Genomic DNA, 19,165 nt, shown 5'->3' with positions numbered 1-19,165 from the left:
CTGTGCCATCAGGCCTGTGGTGAGAGGTAATGTCACAGTGGAAAGTCTGTGACTGAGCAAAGCTTCTACAGAACAGGGAACAGGAAGCAGAAATACCACGGAAAGGGCCAGGGTTTCAATTTGACCTCCAAGGTCCTGAGTCTCATGAACTGCTTCTTCCAACTAAGTCTACATCTCCCAACATTTCCAGCAACTCCCAGCAGTGCCACCCACTGGGGACCACACCTTCAATGTGTGAGCTTTCTAAGAGAGGAAGATTAGCATCCACTGATCACACAGAACCACTTTCTCCAGGACACTAAGTCATAAAGTCAGGACAATGCTCAGTAGCTACTGAAAGTAAATGGCTTAAGTAACTCTTGTTCATATTTGCTTTCATCTCTTTTGAGTAGTTTTTCCTATGAGATGGGTCTCAGACACCTTGGCTGTTCTATTAGAGCTTTGTATCATCCCAGAGTTCTGGTGTCTACTTGCCTAGACAGAATTCACAAAGCTAGAAGCCACATTTTAACTCCACCAGTGAGGACAGCACACACGAGCACCCACTTAGCTGCAAGGGAGCTCAGCAAGAGGTTCCAGCTGTTATGTCCAGGGAGAAATATCATCAGTTTGCCCTCAGAGGATAATCAGCTAGCTGTGTTCAGATGATCCCAATGGCTTTGTTTTCAGTGAGGTGGAATAGAGTAGATCTACCTTAGTGTCCACCATAGTCTCCATACATGCTCAGCACCCTCCATTTCTCAGTCCTATGTGTAGAAGGAAAATTGAGGCAACTGAACCCAGCTAAACTCCTGTAAACAGAGGGAAGGGCTGTCCAGGTCACACAGATCTTGGTAAGGGTTAGAAGCATCACTAGATTTCAGCTCCCTCATGTTCCTCCCCCCACTCCACCCCCACTTCCCTCACTTTCAATAAACTAAAGAAAACATTCTCCAATTAGCCTCATTAACTCTATCGGAGACACATAGCTTTTCTAAACACCCGTGGGACATTTGCAATGAGGTAGCACACAATAGCCCACTAAAAATTTAAAGTATGTCCTCCTGCCCCCAATGTGTTTTAATTAGTAACGATGATGGTGTCACCAAAGGTACCATAACCACTGCCAAATATCAGCACACTTAATCCCGGCATCAAAGAGGAAATCATATTCTTCCTTGAAAATATTAAGAATGGACTAAAGACAAAAATAAGATGGTTTCACTCCTAGGAAACAGCTACAACAATATTGGGCCTCACTGGTTTAGCAGCTCGTAAAATGCAGGGAGAAATGGGAATCGTGAAAAAGAATGGTGAAAATTCAAAGAATAAATTAACATCCAGAACTAGAAAAGAAACTTTTAAGACAGAAAAAAAAAAGATAAATAAAACATAAGCCAGTTTGCAGAAAAATTAGCAAAGCAAGTGGGCTTCCTGGCAAGACTGATGGGGGGCATGTTTTAAGTTATAAATATGAAGAAGGAAGACATACAAACAGAGGAAGCCAAGATTTTTTAACACTATGTGCAAGCTTTGTATGGCAATAAATGCAAAGTTTTACATAAAATGATAATTTCCTAGAAAAAATACAATTTACTAAAGTGAAATCAAGAACAGGCTTCGAAGACCTAAATTTCCCAGTGTGATGTGTTAAGCTGTCTTCCCGTCAAAGAACATGTTAAGGTTCTAACCTCCAGTGCCTTATCTGGAAAGAGCATCCCTAGGGATGTAATTAGTCAAAGATGACAAAATACTGGAGAAGGGAGTAGTGGGATAGGACCGTACCCACTTTCGGGCCTTCAGAAGACATGGATTACCACAGGGAAACAGAAGCAGCAACTGGGGGGATGTGTGCCACGGATGGCAGCCTACTACCAAGCACTTAGGGGGAAACAGGAGCCACTTTACATCCAGGCTTGAAAGACCTAAAGCAACCCACGCCATCTTTATCTCACACATATCGCCTCTGCAATCGTGAGAATATATTTCTTTTCTGAGGTTGTTCGTGTGTATGAGTGGCTCGCTTGCATGTACATATGTGTACCTGGAACATGTCTAGTGCCTATGGAGGATAAAAGAGGGCATTGGATCCCCTGGAACTGGAGTTACAGATAGTTGTGAGCCATCAGGAGGGTGCTGGGAACAAACCTGGACCCTCTGCAAAAGCAGCTTATACACTTGACTTCTAAGGAGCCTCTCCAGCCTGGAGAATGCAGTTCTTTAGAACAAGATGGCCTAGGGGATTAAAATAATAGTTTATATCTACCCGTGCATGCCCCAGCTACCTACACATACACACACACACACACACACACACACACACACACACACACACACACACACACGAACCATGGATCTAGTTCATCCTCCTCCTCATATGAACAAATAAACGGAGACTCTGAGTGCTCCCAGTGAGTAAGTAGGAGCTACAGGTCAGGCAGCAAGGAGATGCAGCTCAGGGTGCTATGGCTCCACTTGTCTTTGAAAGACAGATGTCACCTGCCTGCTTTCCTTGTCTCTTCTTCCCAGGTACATCAAAGTGATGGAAAAATGACTGCCTATCCCAGTGGGAAGAACTTCCATGTTTTTTTCCCTAATGGCACAGGCCATATATAGTATCCACTGAGGAAGAGGGATGTTCGTATTGAAACCTAAAATGTTTGATTCTGGCCTAGCATGCGGGTTTTGACTGAGGACATGTGTCCTCTTTGGGGTCTAACTTTTCTGTGGGAGGGGGCTGTCCGGAGAAACCGATTGTGTCTTAACCAATGCGCAGCTATCCATCTGGGAACCTGGCTCTGCTCATTTCCTGCAAAGGAGTCAAAAAGCTTACATATATTATCCTAGAAGACTCTCTACATAAAAAGATCCGAGGCCTTGTGACCAACTCTGGCCATGCCACCTTCTATGATGAAGACGGAAGAATCTGGTAAGTTTGGGTCTTTGGACCCCAACACCTGAGCCACATGGAAACTATATGGTGGAAGTTTGTATATATTGGGGACATGAGAAAGGGCACCACAAGGGTCTAGTGCAGAACCTGTCCTCAGAGAAGATGCCATAGTATCCCTCAATGTAAAAGAGCAACCATGGCCTCTGTGACCACAGGCTACTGGCTTTCCCTCCAAACACTTCTCAAAAGTCCAACCTTGTGAGATCTGAGCCACAAGTTCTGGGTCCTACTATTCTAGAACCCTTTGGTGGGGTTTTAGACACACACACACCCTATAAAGAATCCAGAGCCAAAAGCCATGTTCTAAATATTTCATTAAAATCAAACTTGTTTCTTAAATCTCTAGTTCGGGTAATGGGGAAAGCTGTCTCTTGACAGTTCAAGATAACTAGGTCCCCTCAAACCATCCCTCACCTTTTCTCAGAACTTTCTGTCCCAGACTAAGTGGCTAGTGTGGGAGATGCATGTTAACCTGGGTTAGTTAACTTGATTTTCATCAAAACCAAATTCACGTTTAATTGTAAGTTCCCTCTCATCCACTTTGCCTTGGCTTGCAGGCACCATTTCCGGGCTGGCTTCTTTGATTACTATCCGCTCTTCCCTGAAGGTCACATGTGCTGAATATGCTGTGTCTACAGTCACATCCCAGATACAAGAAGCACATGGTCTCGAGGCCAGAAATGTAGTTAATGATCACAACTCTTGTCTGGTGACATACAGTAGGGTCTCTTCTCTCTAAAGTTTTTAAAGTCCAGAAGAGAACTTGGAGAACTATAGAACCTGGCCACTGGAAGTGAAGAAACTTGGACTCAAATGGTGACAGTCACTTGCCCTGAGTTGTGCAAATTAATTAGAGGAACGAGGTCTTCAGGCATTTACTCTCCCTGATATAAAGTTAGCTATCAAATACCAGCGAAAATCCCAAGGTCTGTCAACCTCCAAAGGGCAGGGAGAGAGATGGTCAGAGTGGAGGTGAGAGTTGACTTCATCCTAAGGATTCTACTCTTTGGGTCTTAGATCCATAGGGAAGAGAAGAATACAGCAAAACACCAGAGAGAACTTAGGAGCAAGGAAGGAGGCACAGGAGAGGAGGTTATCCTACGTGAGACTAAGGGAGGTCATGGCTGAGTCTGAAGACAGAACCCGGACTTGGGTGGACATTCTTTGTTGGAACCTCTCTATTCTACTATCTTAAGGTTACTAAGTGACCAGAAAAGCAAGTTGTGGAGGAAATGGTTTATGAAGCTTACACGTCCACATCACTGTTTATCATGGAAGCAAGTCAGGACAGGAACATAAACAGGGGAGGAACCTGGAGGCAGGAACTAATGCAGAGGCCACGGAAAGGTGCTGTTACTGGATTTCTCCTCTCAGATTGCTCAACCTGCTTTCTTATAAAACTCAGGACCTCTAGGTCAGGAATGCCACCATCTGCAACGGGCTGGGCTCTCCCCATCAATTACTCTTTAAGAAACTGCCCAAAGCTGGATCTTACGGAGGCATTTTCTTAATTTCTTAGTTCTTCCCCTCGGATGACTTTAGCTTGTGTTCTGTTGACCTAGCAGTCCCACCAAAACTCTGTGGGTCGAGGAGGAGAACGGTAAGTGAGAGGGTCAGAGGGGACCAGAAGGGCTGTATCCTGGGCCCAGCACAGTAGTGTCTGATACATCTCTCTCTTCTAGGTTGAGCCTGAGCAAACTCCTGGGCTATTACTTCCCCAAAGGCAAGCGGCAGAAGGCCTGGAACTGGTGGAACCTGAGTTTGCACGTGCATGCACCGCCTTTCCTGTGCATCACTTTGAGACTCAACAACTACATCCACATCCAAGTACGGAGCCAGGACAAGGTCATCTTCTGCTTCTTTGCCCCCAATCAGGGGCCCATCTATTTAAACATGGGCACCAAGTTCAAGGTAAAGTCTTCACTCCCCTGACCAAAACTCAGAAAAAAGGGAATATAAATAAGAAGGGAGTGGGGTGGAATATATTGCCGTGATGACCCACTTTATGTGACCTACCTCTTCCAGATGGATTGCAACCGCTGCTTTCCATCGTCCCCAACAATAATGCCGTCATGTTCAGAATCCATCCAGGTAGTAATTGCCAAGGCGATGCTCACTCCAATCAAGATTGACAGTTGCCTTGGTTGGTTCAGGTTTTTTGTTGCTGGAACAAAACACCATGACCGAAGCAAGTTGAGGAGGAAAGGGTCTATTTGGCTCACACTTCCATATCACTACTGATCATCAAAGGAAGTCAGGACAGGAACGCAAAGGAGGCAGGGAAACAGAGGCAAGAGCTGATACAGAGGCCATGGAGGGGTACTGCTGACTCCCTCTCTGAGCTTGCTCATCCTGCTTTCTTATAGAACCCAGGACCATCAGCCCAGGGATGGCACCGCCCACAAGGGACTGGGCCCCTCCCCCATCAATCACTAATTAAGAAAATGTCCTACAGGCTTGCTTACAATCTATTCGTATAGAGGCAGTTTTCTAAACTGTGGTTCCCCCTCTCAGATGACTTTACCTGTGCTGACACAAAAATCACCCAGCATAGTAATCAAGGTTAACCACTGTCTTAGGGTTTTTATTGCTGTGAAAAGAGCCCATGAACACGGCAACTCTTTTTTTTTTAATTTAGAAATTTATTCTGTTTAATCCACAAGCTTTATATAGCTTTAGTTTAAAAATAATATAAAATAAAACAAGCGAAAGCAAGACACTATCCAGCCCGCCCCTCCGGCCCGCCCCTTCAGCCCACCAATTACACAAGCTCTTCCGTTGTGTGTACCAACTGGAAGAGTAAGGAAAAGCGTGAACGGGGAGTCACCAAGTTTCATAAAACAAATTATGTAACTGAAGGGTCCTTCCTGGTCTAGTAATTCGCCTTTACAAGAGAGGAGGAAAAGGAGGAGAAGAAACCAAAACAACACAACCACAACAGGAAAACGCAGAATTCTGAGTCAGCTTAGGAACTGTCCCACAGGGCAGCCCTAGAGCCGGGGCGGAGCCTATGCTGCGCTCTAGAACAGGGGTCCCGCCATGACAACAGTCAGACTCCACAGCCAACACTGATGCACACTCACTCAAACCTTTGTGGTACTTCAACAGTGCTGTCGCTTCTGGGCAAGCTTACAAACACATACAAGGTTGGAAGCATAATTTACGGGGGTGCTAAGATTCAAGAGAAAAGGTAAGGGAAAAGCCAACCTCCGAAGAGAGGCAAGGGCATTTAAAGGAACCACAGACATATATTTTTAAAATAAGACTTACTTGTTTGCACTGTCACTGTCCTCAGACACCAGCAGAGGGCGTCAGATCCCAGTACAGATGGTTGTGCGCCACCATGTGCTTGCTGGGAATTGAACTCAGGACCCGTGGATGATCAGCCAGTGCGCTTACACTGCAACTCTTATAAAGAAAAACATTTCGCAGAGCCTGGCTTCATGTTTCAGAGGTTTAGTCCACGAGTCACGGCAGGAAGCATTGCAGCACACAGGCAGACATGGTGCTGGAGAAGCCAAGAGCTCTCCATGCAGGCGGGCAGCGGGAAGAAAGTGAGTGTCTGAAACCTCCAAGTCCGCTCTCAAGGACGTGCTTCCTCCAACAAGACCACACTTCCTAACAGCGCCACTTCCTGTGAACCTATGGGGGCCATTTTTATTCAAACCACCACCACACCACGCTGCCTTTATTTCCCTCATATGCATTTGTGTAACATGCTAGCACCTCAGGCTTACACACCAGAGAAACCAATGCCCCAAAGGGCTTCAGTTGTTCACAGCAGCCCTGTCAGCAGTCAAGGCAAGATGCAAAGTCCTTCCCGAATGCAGTAGTCACACACACACACACACACACACACACACACACACACAAATGGCACAGACCAGCAGACACAGGGCTGGGTCACCTCCAGTTTTGCTGGAAAGTAGTGTCGGCGTGTATCAGCAGATCATGTAAGCATAGAAGGCCAGGCAGGCATCTGGGACACAGCAATAAGGCTTCGGGTAGCAGAGCTAGTGAATCAGATGTGCCCTTGAGGATGAAGGTACTAGAGACATTCATCATGGCCGCAGTGGGGCTAAGTCACGGGTGGCGCACAGCATCTGAACAGCATCGGTCCTCACCCAGCTGTCTACTTATCCCACAGCCTGTTAACTCAACAATCCATCAAGCCTTGACGGAGAAGGTGGTCCTGGAGACAGACCCCTGCCTAACATCATGGAAGATCCAACTCCTTCTGGAAAAAATAAGCAGGAGTCTGAGTCTCCTGACACAGTCTGATTTGGAAGTCTTCATCACAGTGGTCCAAGGGGTACTCAAGGACCTCAGTGAAACTTTTCAAATCTTGTCTTAGGACAGCCACAAAATTGTCTCAGGCCTCCACTGTGTGTCGTGGGAAAGGAGAAACCTCAGGGCAGGGCACAATCAAAGACATTGAGAGTCAGCTTCCAGTCCAGGTCCTGTCATAGCTCCTGTCTTAGGGATTAAAAAATAGGGTTTGTGAGAGGAAAGTTAAACTGAATCGGAAGTTGGGCATAGAGAAGGCTTGGTGGTTATTCCTGCCCTAACTTAGAGACACATCATCTCAGTAAGTAACTAGCCAATATGTCTGCCCCCTTGCTCTCATCCCTGATGTGCGGAGATTCTTCTATGTCTGTCAGTGCCAGGACTTGGCTTTTACTCAAGACATAGACCACCAAGCTCTGTCCTTTCTTATCTGTGTGTTTCTAAGCAAGCGGCTTTATGCCTCAGTTTTGCCATCTGTAAAGTGGGCCTAGAAATGGTTCCTGCCACGGCAGAGACCAGAGTATTGAACTCATTCATGTAGGTTGTATCTCTACTCAGCAAACCCACACGGCAGGCATCACTAGCATCACTAGTTGCTTGGCCCCTCCACCAATGTGTGTCTCTAAGTTAAGGCTGTGTGTCTGCGTTTGCCTTGGTTTATAACATCCTTCCTGTCATGATTCTAACTACCCTTTACCATGAGCTACTTTGGCCTTGTGCTAAGGGCTGCCCAAGCTCCATCTCATGTGGCTGTGACACAGGTATTGTTCTTGAAGACAGAGTCCAAGAGAGGCACAATGGCCTCCTTTACTTCCTATAAGCCACTTGTCTACTAAGCGATGTCACCTTTGTAGCTCCATGGTTATCATTTGCATGAATTCCCACCCCAAAGTATCTCCAAATCTCAAGATTTCCCCCCAAACCGTCCTTCCCTTCATCCACTCAGTCACAGGACTCACCCCTACCGGAGTGCATCCTGGGGCCCTGTCCCAGCCACCAAGCTGCTGCTGACATCGTACGAGTCACAGTCTGTCTAGGCACTGGCACACCTGAAGAACAGCACGGGGCACTGTTGCTCATGCCAGGCTGGGACTGCAATAGAAAACTGTCCCTTGAGGATCCCATTGTTTCTGTGCCGCCTTCAAGGTTGTCACTAACACTGACTCTCACAGGGTTGTCTGCCCAGCTCTGTCACAGCAAAAGAAAACCTAGACAGAAACCCAGCACCAGCCTGCACTTAGGTCCCTAAACCAGAAGTTGAACTGAGGCCCAGAGGACCTAAGATTTACTCATAGACAGCTGGGACTCTTTGGATCACTAGTCACAGTCATCAATTCGGTAGCCAGACCAATTCAGGAAATGTGTGGTCACCTAGTTAAAACACGCAGCCAAAGAAGTGGCGGTGACCTCTGGATCAAGGCCTAGGAGCCTAGAGCTGAGGAGGCCCCACCCTGGGATGCCCAGCTTGTCCTACAGAGACTTTCTGTACATCTCAGTTCACAGGCGACTGACTCCTGAGCACTCTTAAAGCTCCTAGTGGACTCTCGTTCACCCTTACTCCACTGCCTGTGGTCTCACCCAGTGTGGCAAGGGAGGACAGAATTAAGTAGTAAACAAAGCTCCCTGATAACCTAGGCATGGGCGGAGTCGTTTGTAGAAAAGGAGTTGAGCTTGTTGCCCACCCCTGCCACCAAGTGCCTTTTATACAGATATGGGGTGCCCATTCTTCCCAGGATAACCCTAACCCCAGACACAAACAAACACCTTCTCAGCCCAGCCTTACAGTTAGCCATCCTCTAGTGTGAACAGTGACACCCAGCACCACCTCTGTGACTTATTCCCCTAATAATTTCCCACTGGCTGCCACCCACCCTCATCAAGTGTCACCAAAGTCACGCCGTCACCTGAGCAGCTGAAGTGTAGCTGGAGAGAAGGCTCTCAGAGGGGCCACACGGTCACTTCTGTGGGACCATCACACCTTATTGGTAGAGTACAGAATCAGAACCCTGTTGTAAGGTTCCGGGCTGGGACAACCATGGCACTGTGCTAACATCCCCCCTTCCAACACTAAAGGTTTAGTGACCTCCTGACCCTACATCTGTGTTCCATGTATTAGAAGCCCAGGTCCTCAGGCTGAGGTGCTATTGGAAGGTAGAGGAACTTTTCAGAGATGGGGCCCAGTGCAAGGAGTTGGGTAACTGGGATGTGTCCTCTAAGGACCCCAGCTGCTCCTCTTCCTCCCTTGACTCATAAAACGGGCAGCTTTACTTTTCTCAATCACTCATAACACTCAGCCCCCACAGGCCCAGAGACCTGGGATCAGGCAAGCATGAACCGAAGCCAGGAACCACAAGAATTCCTCCTTTTACATTGTCTCAGGAACCGCCCCCAACACTTGTCAGGACAACCTAAAGCTATGCATACGTGGTCGTAGTCTCTGTCCCTGATGAAGCTGAGGGGTACGGATGGACGGAGACTTCACCACCACTCACGCTACTGCCGTAGATTACCCTGGCAACTTGTTTTGCTGGAGCAGGGTGGACATTTGTGATGGCCAAATACATGTCTGCCTTGACAAACATTTTATACATTTGGGAAGACCGTCTATACTCTAACTTCAGAGTATTTAATTTCTAATAGGAAAACTCAGGAAAATTCAGGCTTTGGTTCATTGTGTAAGCTAGCTAGCTTCTTTGAAACAAAATCCCGAGGGAGTTGGCGGGAGTGGGGGGGTGGTTATCAAAAAAAGGAACTGAAGAGCGGCAGGGAAGGGTGTGGTAGGTAAAGTGCTTACCAGGCAGGCTTGAGGAACTGAGTTCAGCTGTCCAGCTGTGAGTAAATGCGGAGCAGATGTTGTGGCCCAGCACTCAGGAGGCAGGGAGGATGTTCCTGAGGCAAGCTGACAGTTAGACCTCCCACATCAGGGAGCTCTGAGCTAAATTCTATTCTGCCTCAGAAGATGGGGAATGATGGAAAAGGGTTTCTAGTATCAAGTGTGGGTCTCCACACACACATGTAAGCATGCGCATACACATGCATGTGTACTGTATCACACACGGGCATGCACAAGCAGTGGGCGGTGGACTGAAGAGATGTGACTACCAAGTAAAACATATAAACACAGACTTTGAAAAATCTGCAAGGTAACAGAGGGGCAGAAAGAGGACATAGAGACTACATATTAGAAACTGATTTTGTTTTTTTAGATTTGCTACTACTCCTGGGATTTGCAAAAGAATATTATTCTTTCAGAGACTGATGCTGAGATAGTTAGGAGCAAAATGTCTTAAGTACATCTTTCAGTACTTTCAGTAAATAATTGTGTGGTACTACATACCGATTAAAACTCAATTGTTTAAAAAAAAACAATCTGGTAAGAAAAATTATCTTAAGCTATTCATAGAAAAATCTGGAAGTTAAATGCCAAGACACATAATGGTTGGCTTTGGGGTGGAGAGCTCATTCATGAGCCTTTCATGTTTTGTGCCAGAATTCAAGCACTACAGCTGACTAGCAGTGAACCATTATTTGTATAACTGGAATTTTTTTTTCCGAATTTGTATTTTTAAAGGGGAACAGACATTTGTCAGATGAATGTAATATTCGTCACTGCACTCGTTTCTACTGGTCCCACTCTTTTCAGAAGCGTTCCCACCGAGGCAAGGTGTGGTAGCATACACACCAGTTATATACCACCTCTGTGTGAGCTCAGGCAAGGTGACTCAGGCAAGTGACTGCTCAGCTGAAGGCCAGTCTCGGCTGCACAGTGAAACCCAGTTTCTATCACAGACAAACTAAAACACAGGAAGAACCCCGAGGCAGGGTGGGTGGATCAAATCCCTCTGTCCTGAATAGGGTCTGTCCTTTAACACAGTAAGACAAGGTTTGCCAAATGGGTCATGATGTACAGGTTGAAAATCACTGCTTTAACTGACAGTTCCTTTTAAGTGACTGACTCTATAAGGGACCAGCAGAGCAGTTGAAGATCTGGGCTTGTTGGACTGGAGGGAATCAAACTTGTTTGCATTATTACAGCACTGCTTAATTTCAATGAAACCATCTGTGCTGATGCTACTTGGGAAATTGGCTTTTAGAATTTAAAGAGGAAAAAACCCTTTCATTCTAGTTTGGATCTGAACTGTATCTCAAATGTACACGCATTAGACTTGCTCTCTGGTGCTACTCACTGTCTGTTGGAGGTGGGCCTTTGAAGGGGTTACAACATCCACATACCCTGTGTTCCTTTCTGGTTCCCAGCCATGCATTGGGCAGCTTTGCCGTACCATTCTTCCCACACCCATGACCTACAGCTTTGCCACATGCCCCAGAGCAATGGGACTATAATATACACCATAATGGTAAATTGTCCTGTGTTGTGCAAGCCATCCCTCAGACTCCAGTTTATGTCAAGTGTCCCCAAGGCTCTGTCCTGGGTCAGGCTAGTCCAGTCAGGTTGATCCCTCTGGCTTTGTGACAAGGACAGAGAAAAAGACAAGATGAACTTTTAGATCCTCAAAGCGAGGACCCCCACGCTCCAACCTAGGAAAGGGGACACCCCAAATCACTCACAAGAAGCCATCTTGATGCAAACTGCAAGAGGATTTTTATTCCAAGCGCGCTGGGGCCCACAGTCATATACCACACAGGGGTAGAGAACTACGGACCCCGAGTGCAGGATCAGGACAGCTTTTATAGTGTTCACAAGGCCCTCGAATCACAAACCAATCATTTTAAATTATCTAAGCCCACGCTTCATGGACCAATCAGTTCCCTAGTCTCAGAGGTCTGTATTTGCGCAGTCTCCTGGGTGGGAGTGACAATAGCACTCAGGATAAGTCAGTATCGGGAGGGGTTCCTATGGTACAAGCAGTTTTCAGAAGCCAGATAAGCTGTTAGTCAGTTTATCTTCTGTTAACTTACTAGGCCTGGCTCAAATATCTAACAAACAGCCTGTCCTACGCCTTTTCACCCAGTTTCATACAGAAAGTGGCTCCAGAACAGCAAGGTGTGACCTTATATCTACTTACTGGCAGAGAGCAGGGTCTGGAATTTGAGTTATTTAGGGGTTCTTAGGCACGGGGATTAAGGCTTCTTTAGCTTGGGGTCCTTGGAGGGGTTAGGCTATATCTTTTATCCTTTCAGAACCATTTCCAGCAGAGGTTACTATTGTCTGTCCCATGTATAAAAATGTCTACCTGGGAAAGGGAAGCTGAAAGCTCATCATGAAGAGAAAGTTCAGATTAGCATCTTTTACTTGATATCTGCTCTGTGTTGGAAGCCCCAGTTTTATGATGTTTCCTTTGTTCTCAATCAGGATGATCTCATTTGTTCTAGATACTATGTATGCCTGATTTGACAATGCTTTGCTATTATCAGAGGCTTCTAATCTACGACTTGCTACTTAATCTGTTTGTGCTTGCTATAGAACTAATAAACTCATTTACTCAAAACCAAGAATGGCTATGATAGGTTATTCCCCAGACTACAGAGACAGTCTCCACTCAGCAAGCTTGTAAGTTGATTATCTTAGGTATTTGTTGCAATAACAGAGAATTAACACCCTTTTAACTAGTGAAGCACCAAAATATCCCAAAAGCTGAAGGTGGTGGGACACACCTCCCAGCATTTGGGAAGCTGAAGCAAGCAGGCCTGAGTGTAGGCCAGCCTGGTCTACAAAGGGCTCCACAGAGAAAACTTCTCTCTCTCTCTCTCTCTCTCTCTCTCTCTCTCTCTCTCTCTCTCTCTCTCTCTCTCTCTCTCTCTCTCACACACACACACACACAGAGAGAGAGAGAGAGAGAGAGAGAGAGAGAGAGAGTGAGAGAGTGAGAGAGTCTCCTTCTTTTCACAATTATTATACAATAAAGCAAAGGAAAAAGCTAAGGTTGGCTGAGTGTTCTGATGTCAAAACCCTGGTAATAGTAGAGACCCCAGCTTGTAATATGTTATTACTGAGCAGAACTGGATAAAGGAAGTTAGGTACTATTTCTTATAAGTACTCATCTTGTCTACAACTTGTCCTAGTGAAGTTCCCGATTAAAATATAGTTCTAAAGAACCCACATACATAACAAACACATGACAACAAAGTAGGAAGCAAAGATCTTTATTTTTTTTTAAAAAATTATTTATTAAAAACAGCAATTTCTAGCTAAATAATATAAAGCATTTTAAATTAATTATCTCAAAGTATGTACACTCTGTATAAGTAAACAGGTGAAACTGTACAGATTTAAACAAATTTTCATTCAGCAAACAAACTGGATCAGAACCACCCTCCTAGCATAGGTAAGGTATGTGAGTGTTTTCAGAAACAAAAAAGCTGAAGCCCAGCAAGAGTCCCAACAAGTCCTGCTCTGCCCACCGGACTGCTGAGCATGTGCTGCACCACGGTCCCGCCCTCATCTCTTTGGAAAGGCTACCTGAACACCCAATGTACATATAATACACAGAACGGTTTGTCACATCAGACATGTATTTAAAATAGTAAGTACAATCTTCCTAACTCATTCATTTCATAGCAAAGAAAAAATATGGACCCTCTTACCTTTGAGTTTCCCAAAATATAGAGTAATATGCTCTACCAAGCAACAGCCACCGCCAATTGAAACCGGGTTGAGAAACAAGTGGCCTGTTGCATCCGGATGGGTCACCAATGTGCACACTGTGCAAGAGGCTGCTCCTCCCTCCACCTGCACCATGAGGTCACCTGCCCTATTTCAGAGCCCTCAGCACTGTCCCAAACCTCCACATGATGGTCTGAGTAATTGAACCAAGAAACGGGCTCCATTTACTGTAACACCAGGGTCAAAGCCAATCCAATCCCAAATTCAAAGGGGAATTTGTAGGAAAATTCACAGATGCTTATAGATATTTGACTCTTGACTGGTGTTGTATTAAGGACTGGGCAGTGTTTGCCACACTTAGGTGTTCAGCTGTGGCAGGACTGGGGACACCAGAAGGCTAGTGTCTAGTACAACACAGGCAACCAGAGAGCATCCACTTTATTAAGAATGACCGCAACTAAGTTCCATCCATGAGCCCCACTCCCCACAGGCCTCTGCTCTCCGGGCGGTGCCAGGCTTAAACACCTTCACGCACTGACTTGGACTGGGAAGATTCACCATTATCAAGACACAGCTATCTAGTGAGGAGGAAGCAGTTCAAGGAGAGAACCTTACAGGAAGCCTTGGCTTCTTGCCTCTGCCTCGTATCATCCCACAGAAAGATGACAATCTGAGTCCAGGAAAATAAGATGCCTTCTTGTCAACCATTCTATTCCAACTCCACCTTGACCCATCAGGAGAAACACTGCGTCAGGACACAGAAGGAAGAGTTCTCCGAGTAACAGCGCCCGTGGAATGCCCGGTGGGTAAATGCTTTGTAGTGTCCACAGGAGCAACTGTGACCTAGCAGCTTTCCAGTTGGCTGAGTTCCTACGAAGTGCATTACACTATTTACTGTAACCTATTTTATTGCACAATCTGTGTGAAGGAACATCTCCCTGTGAACTGTGGCTCCTTGTTACATCTCTCCATTTCAGTGAGGCTGCTGTCCCTGCTGTCAATCTTTGGCATTTTGATCTCTGCTTCACCCAGGTTCCCTTCTGCAGGCAGCACATCCATGTTCCTCAGGAGCCGCCCCACTTAGGGATCTTGGGCATCCTGCAGGCTGCAGGGCTCCTCAGGCCTCTGGTGGGACAGACCGCTGACACTCACGGTCCATTGGAACTACTTAGAAACTGACAGCAGGAGGTTCAGCTGAAAAGCAATGGGAGGCCTGGGTTAGTTGCACTGTGGAGTTTCTCTCTCAGAAATCTTCAGTCCCAAAACATAAGGGGAAAAAAAACAGCCTGAGATGATCACAAGCACTGCACTCCACTGCCAAATCCAAATCACTCACAGTACAATGATGGTGGTAGCAAAGCAGGAAGAAGTAACAAATGCACCACACGGCCCGAGCCGCCCTTTTCTACACAGTGGAAAACACCACTGTAAGATGAATTCTTTAAATATGAGCTTGTTGTTTGCTTGTTTAAGGCACAGCCCAGGCTAGCCCTAAACTCAACATCCCCCAGCTCAGATACCTTAGTGCTGGAATTTAAATGACATTTTTTTGTTTTGTCTTTTTTTTTTTTTTTTAGACAGAGTCTCGTGTAGTTTAGGCTCAAACTCATTATTTAGCTGAAGGCAACCTTTACTTTCTGATCTTCTCTCTCCTGGGTGCTCAGGTTACAGGCATGCACTAGGCAGGTTGCAGGTTATGTGGTGCAAGAGATTGAACCCCAGGCCTTCTGCACTTGAGGAAAACACTCTTATCAAATGAGCCTCACCAACCCTCAAGAACTTTGTAAATGCCCAGAGCAGGCATACTAGGTGGGTTTTGGCTTATGAACTAACTTACTCTGCACAGATGCAAATCAGACTAGTCACTGAGGCAATGTGCCAAGAGGTAATGGAGGCAGGCCTGAGACTCCAGAGCAACTCAAGGAGTGGCTACGCAGGCCTGGAGACCTGACTGAGCAACTGACTCCCCTTCCACACAGAACGGCTGCTCTGGTCAGTAGTCTGCTTTGACTGTGCTTCCAGGAGAAAAGAGACATCAGCTGCAGCTCCTGCTGGGAATGCAAGCCCTAACAGCAGCTGTAGAGAATCCCTAAAAACTGGCAGGAAGGGTGCCCTAGGAGGCTTCCTTCTGTATTCAGGAGTACCAAGCAGGCATCTCTGAACTTCCTTTCAAAGAAAGGACTGGAAGGAAGCTAGAAGTGAGAAGTGAAAGCCAACAGAAGTCAGGAATGGGGTAAGAATGCAAAGGAGTTCCTTTCGTCATTCCTACATTTTCCTGCTCCATGCTGGAGCTGCCGTCTGTCTGTAATGTTCCCCTAAGGCCCCTGTGTTCAAAGCTTGATCCCAGCCCCTCAGTTCTGAAGTGGTAGGACTTACAAAGTGTGGGCCCCAGAGGAGGCCAGCCTCTTCCTCTTTTCAGTTATTGGCCACAACAAGAGCAGCTTAACTGCACCACATGCTTCCACGACAGCTGCTCCTAATGTCCAAAAGCAGGGAGGCTAATCAACCGGGGACTGAAGCCCACAAACTACGACAAACAGGCTATTCTTTGTCAAAGTGATGGAGGGCTGACCACCCGACTCTTATGATCCAGCGATTCCACACCTATTTTCACACAATCAAGAAAGACTACAGGATAAACACAAGAGGGTCTGATCCAGATTTCTAACCACTGCAGTTAACTGAGCCCTCATCCTCAAAGCTCTCACACCTTCTCCCACTATTACTACTACGTTCCTTCAGAAACAGGAAGTGCTGGGCTGAGCACCTCCATGAGCACCATCAGTCCAGCACCCGCATCTGTGCCACCCACTCAGATTTCCCTTAACACAGCAGAGTTCCTTGACATCTGCAACTATGAGCAATACTACTCAGACTGCTTCTGAGACAGTCTATGTAACCTCCCCCTAGACAGCTCTAGAAAGCAATGGGAATTCTACATGTACCATGGTCTATAAATCTGACCTGGAAACCACAGATATTTTGTATAATTCAAAGGCAAAATTAAGGCTAGTGAGATGGCCCAGTAGGTTAAAAGGCACCTGTCCTCAAACATGATGGCCTAGGTTTGACCCCAGAGACCACAAGATGAAAGGATCAACTTGTCTGAGTTGTCCCCTAGCCTCCACATGCATTCTGTGACACATACATTATAGATACATGTAATAAAATTATTATAAAAATAAGCAAACTAAGTGGGGAACCTTGCTAACTATGATAGTCTAACTATATGTTTAGTACACATAGAAAATGGTCACCTCAAATGAATTATTTTTAAAAGCATTTAGAGGCTAGAGAGACTCAGTGGCTAATAACTCAGATTGCTCTTCTAGAAGACCTGAGTTCTATTCCTACCACCCACATCAGGTGGTTCACAACAACTGTAACTTCAGCTTCAAGGGATCTCACACCTCTATAGGCACCCCTGTACACACACACACACACACACACACACACACACATAATGATTTAGTTTGGCAGTGGTGGCACCTGCCTTTAATCCCAGCACTTGGGTGGCAAAGCAGGCAGACCTTTGAGTTCAAGCCTGGTCTACAGAGTGAGTTCCAAGACAGCCAGAGCTACGCAGAGAAACCTTGTCTCCAAAACTGTAGAACACTAGAAGCATTCCAAAATCTTTTTCCGATATGACTTCAACTATCCACACATACACAGCTATAAGGAAGGAAGGGAGGAAAGAAAGGAGGGAGGGAAGGAGGAAAGGACGGAGAGAAGTCGGGCGGGAGGGAGGGACAGATTGAAGAGATGGCTCGGTGACTTACGAGTACTGCTCTTATAGACAACTTAAGTTCAGTTCCCAGCACCCATATCCTGCAGCTTACAACACACCCCAGCTCTACCAAACCCAACCACCCTCTTCTGGTATCCACAACACTTACAAACACCCACACAGAGAACCAGACATATACAAATAATTTCAAAGATTTAAAAATTATATCTAAAAAAAAAAGTTTAAAGCATATGCTGCAACATGGGTGGGCCCTGAAGACACGCTGTGTGACAGGCACCAGTTAGGAAAGACAACCACACAATGAAATGCCCAGGATAAGCAAATCCATAAAGACAAAGGGGAGAGTGAGGGAGGGGGGATGGGCTGGAGACTGTGTTACCTGTGAGGGTTCTGAGAGTAAAGAAAACGTTACAGAATCAGATGCTAGGGATGGCTACACCATCCTGTAAATACACTAAAAATCACTGAATTCCAATTTTAGCAGAATTGGTGGTCCATGAATTTCGTCTCACTAAAGAAGAGCACAGTTGTCTCTCCGGCTGAGCCCGTTATAGTAATACTCCTAAAATCCTCCACATGTGCAGTCCGTGTCCTTCTCCCAGTCTGCACCCACACTTGAGGCTCAACAACCTGACGCCCTCCCAGGATTCTCTAGGCCTAAAGGAGAAAACTGTTATTCTCCAAACTACCAGGCTTTTACTAATAAAACTCCCCTAACTGAACTGAGCAATGAAATGCATGCTGACACAAACTGGGCTCTCTGTTAGGTTTTTAAATTTAGAAAGAAGGAAAAACACATCGGTCTAATCTATTCTAATTCCTAAGATAACTCCCGCTTCAGGCACTGAGTATTGGCTTGTGTTTAAACAGCTGCTTCAACAAGTTGACACACTGAAACTTTTCACACATTATCAGAATGAATTAAACAAGCAACTAAAACCACCCCCCACAGTTAAAGGCATCAGTTCAAAGTCTGAATTCTTATGCATTAAAATAAAACAATGTAGAAGTTGTAAACTTAAAGCTAGAAACACGTTTGCTGACACATACTATCTGCTCAGGTAAATAAACAGGGCCTGAGGGTACCTGTTCCATGGAAGGACAAGCAATGATCTGGATATCTTCGGGACTAAACTCTTCCTTTAGCAGAGCATGGAACTTCTGGAAGACTTGCTGAATGTTATTCTTAGAAAGAAGGAGAGATCATATCAGACAACCCAGGGATGTACACCCACGCTATAAACAAGAAACACTAAGAGTGTTAAATCATCATGGTTCTTGCCAAAATGAGCAGAGGAAATATATTTTTGTGAGATTACCAAAAACATATAATTTGTACTTTAATATTTTACATGCTAGCACAACCTGATGAAGACTTAATGGATAATTCCTAGAAACATTAAACTCTCATATATCTTACACCCTCCCTCCTGAGAATAATAAGTCTTCAACAATTTCTTACACAAAAGATAATAAAGTTTCTAGACACATAAAATGCACTTAAAAAAAATCAACCATGCCTTGGGTAAAGCTGTGAACTCGACAGGAACTGGAAGTTATGAGTCTTAAATCTGCTCTGACACCTAATCCCTTGGTGGCTGTTGCAGGCCATTGATCTCCTCTACTCACTAGT

At 45.7% G+C, this 19,165-nt stretch overlaps 2 protein-coding genes across 2 annotated transcripts in view; one reads left to right on the top strand and one right to left on the bottom strand.

Moving 5' to 3' along the window:
- Positions 1–7,286, top strand: part of ERICH6B (glutamate rich 6B) — a gene marked incomplete at both ends in the record, with an annotated part of 43,902 nt that extends 36,616 nt beyond the window's left edge. The window contains 4 exons of the mRNA XM_080926746.1: positions 2,509–2,594; positions 2,756–2,908; positions 4,615–4,843; positions 7,080–7,286. Of these exons, the coding sequence (XP_080782872.1) occupies positions 2,509–2,594; positions 2,756–2,908; positions 4,615–4,843; positions 7,080–7,286 (675 nt within the window). The remainder of the gene's footprint in view (positions 1–2,508; positions 2,595–2,755; positions 2,909–4,614; positions 4,844–7,079) is intronic.
- Positions 7,287–13,364: 6,078 nt separating this feature from the next.
- The window catches only part of COG3 (component of oligomeric golgi complex 3), a 50,964-nt gene continuing 45,163 nt past the window's right edge, over positions 13,365–19,165 (bottom strand). The window contains exons 22-23 of the mRNA XM_080925965.1: positions 18,619–18,717; positions 13,365–14,978 (exon numbers count right to left, since the gene is read on the bottom strand). Coding sequence (XP_080782091.1) covers positions 14,949–14,978; positions 18,619–18,717 — 129 coding nt within the window. The 3' untranslated portion in view covers positions 13,365–14,948. The remainder of the gene's footprint in view (positions 14,979–18,618; positions 18,718–19,165) is intronic.

This window comes from Micromys minutus (assembly GCF_963924665.1).
Source record: "Micromys minutus genome assembly, chromosome: 12".
Classification (NCBI taxonomy): Eukaryota; Metazoa; Chordata; class Mammalia; order Rodentia; family Muridae; genus Micromys; species Micromys minutus.
Note: the sequence above shows the minus strand (reverse complement) of the source record. Positions and strands in the feature narration are given on the sequence as shown.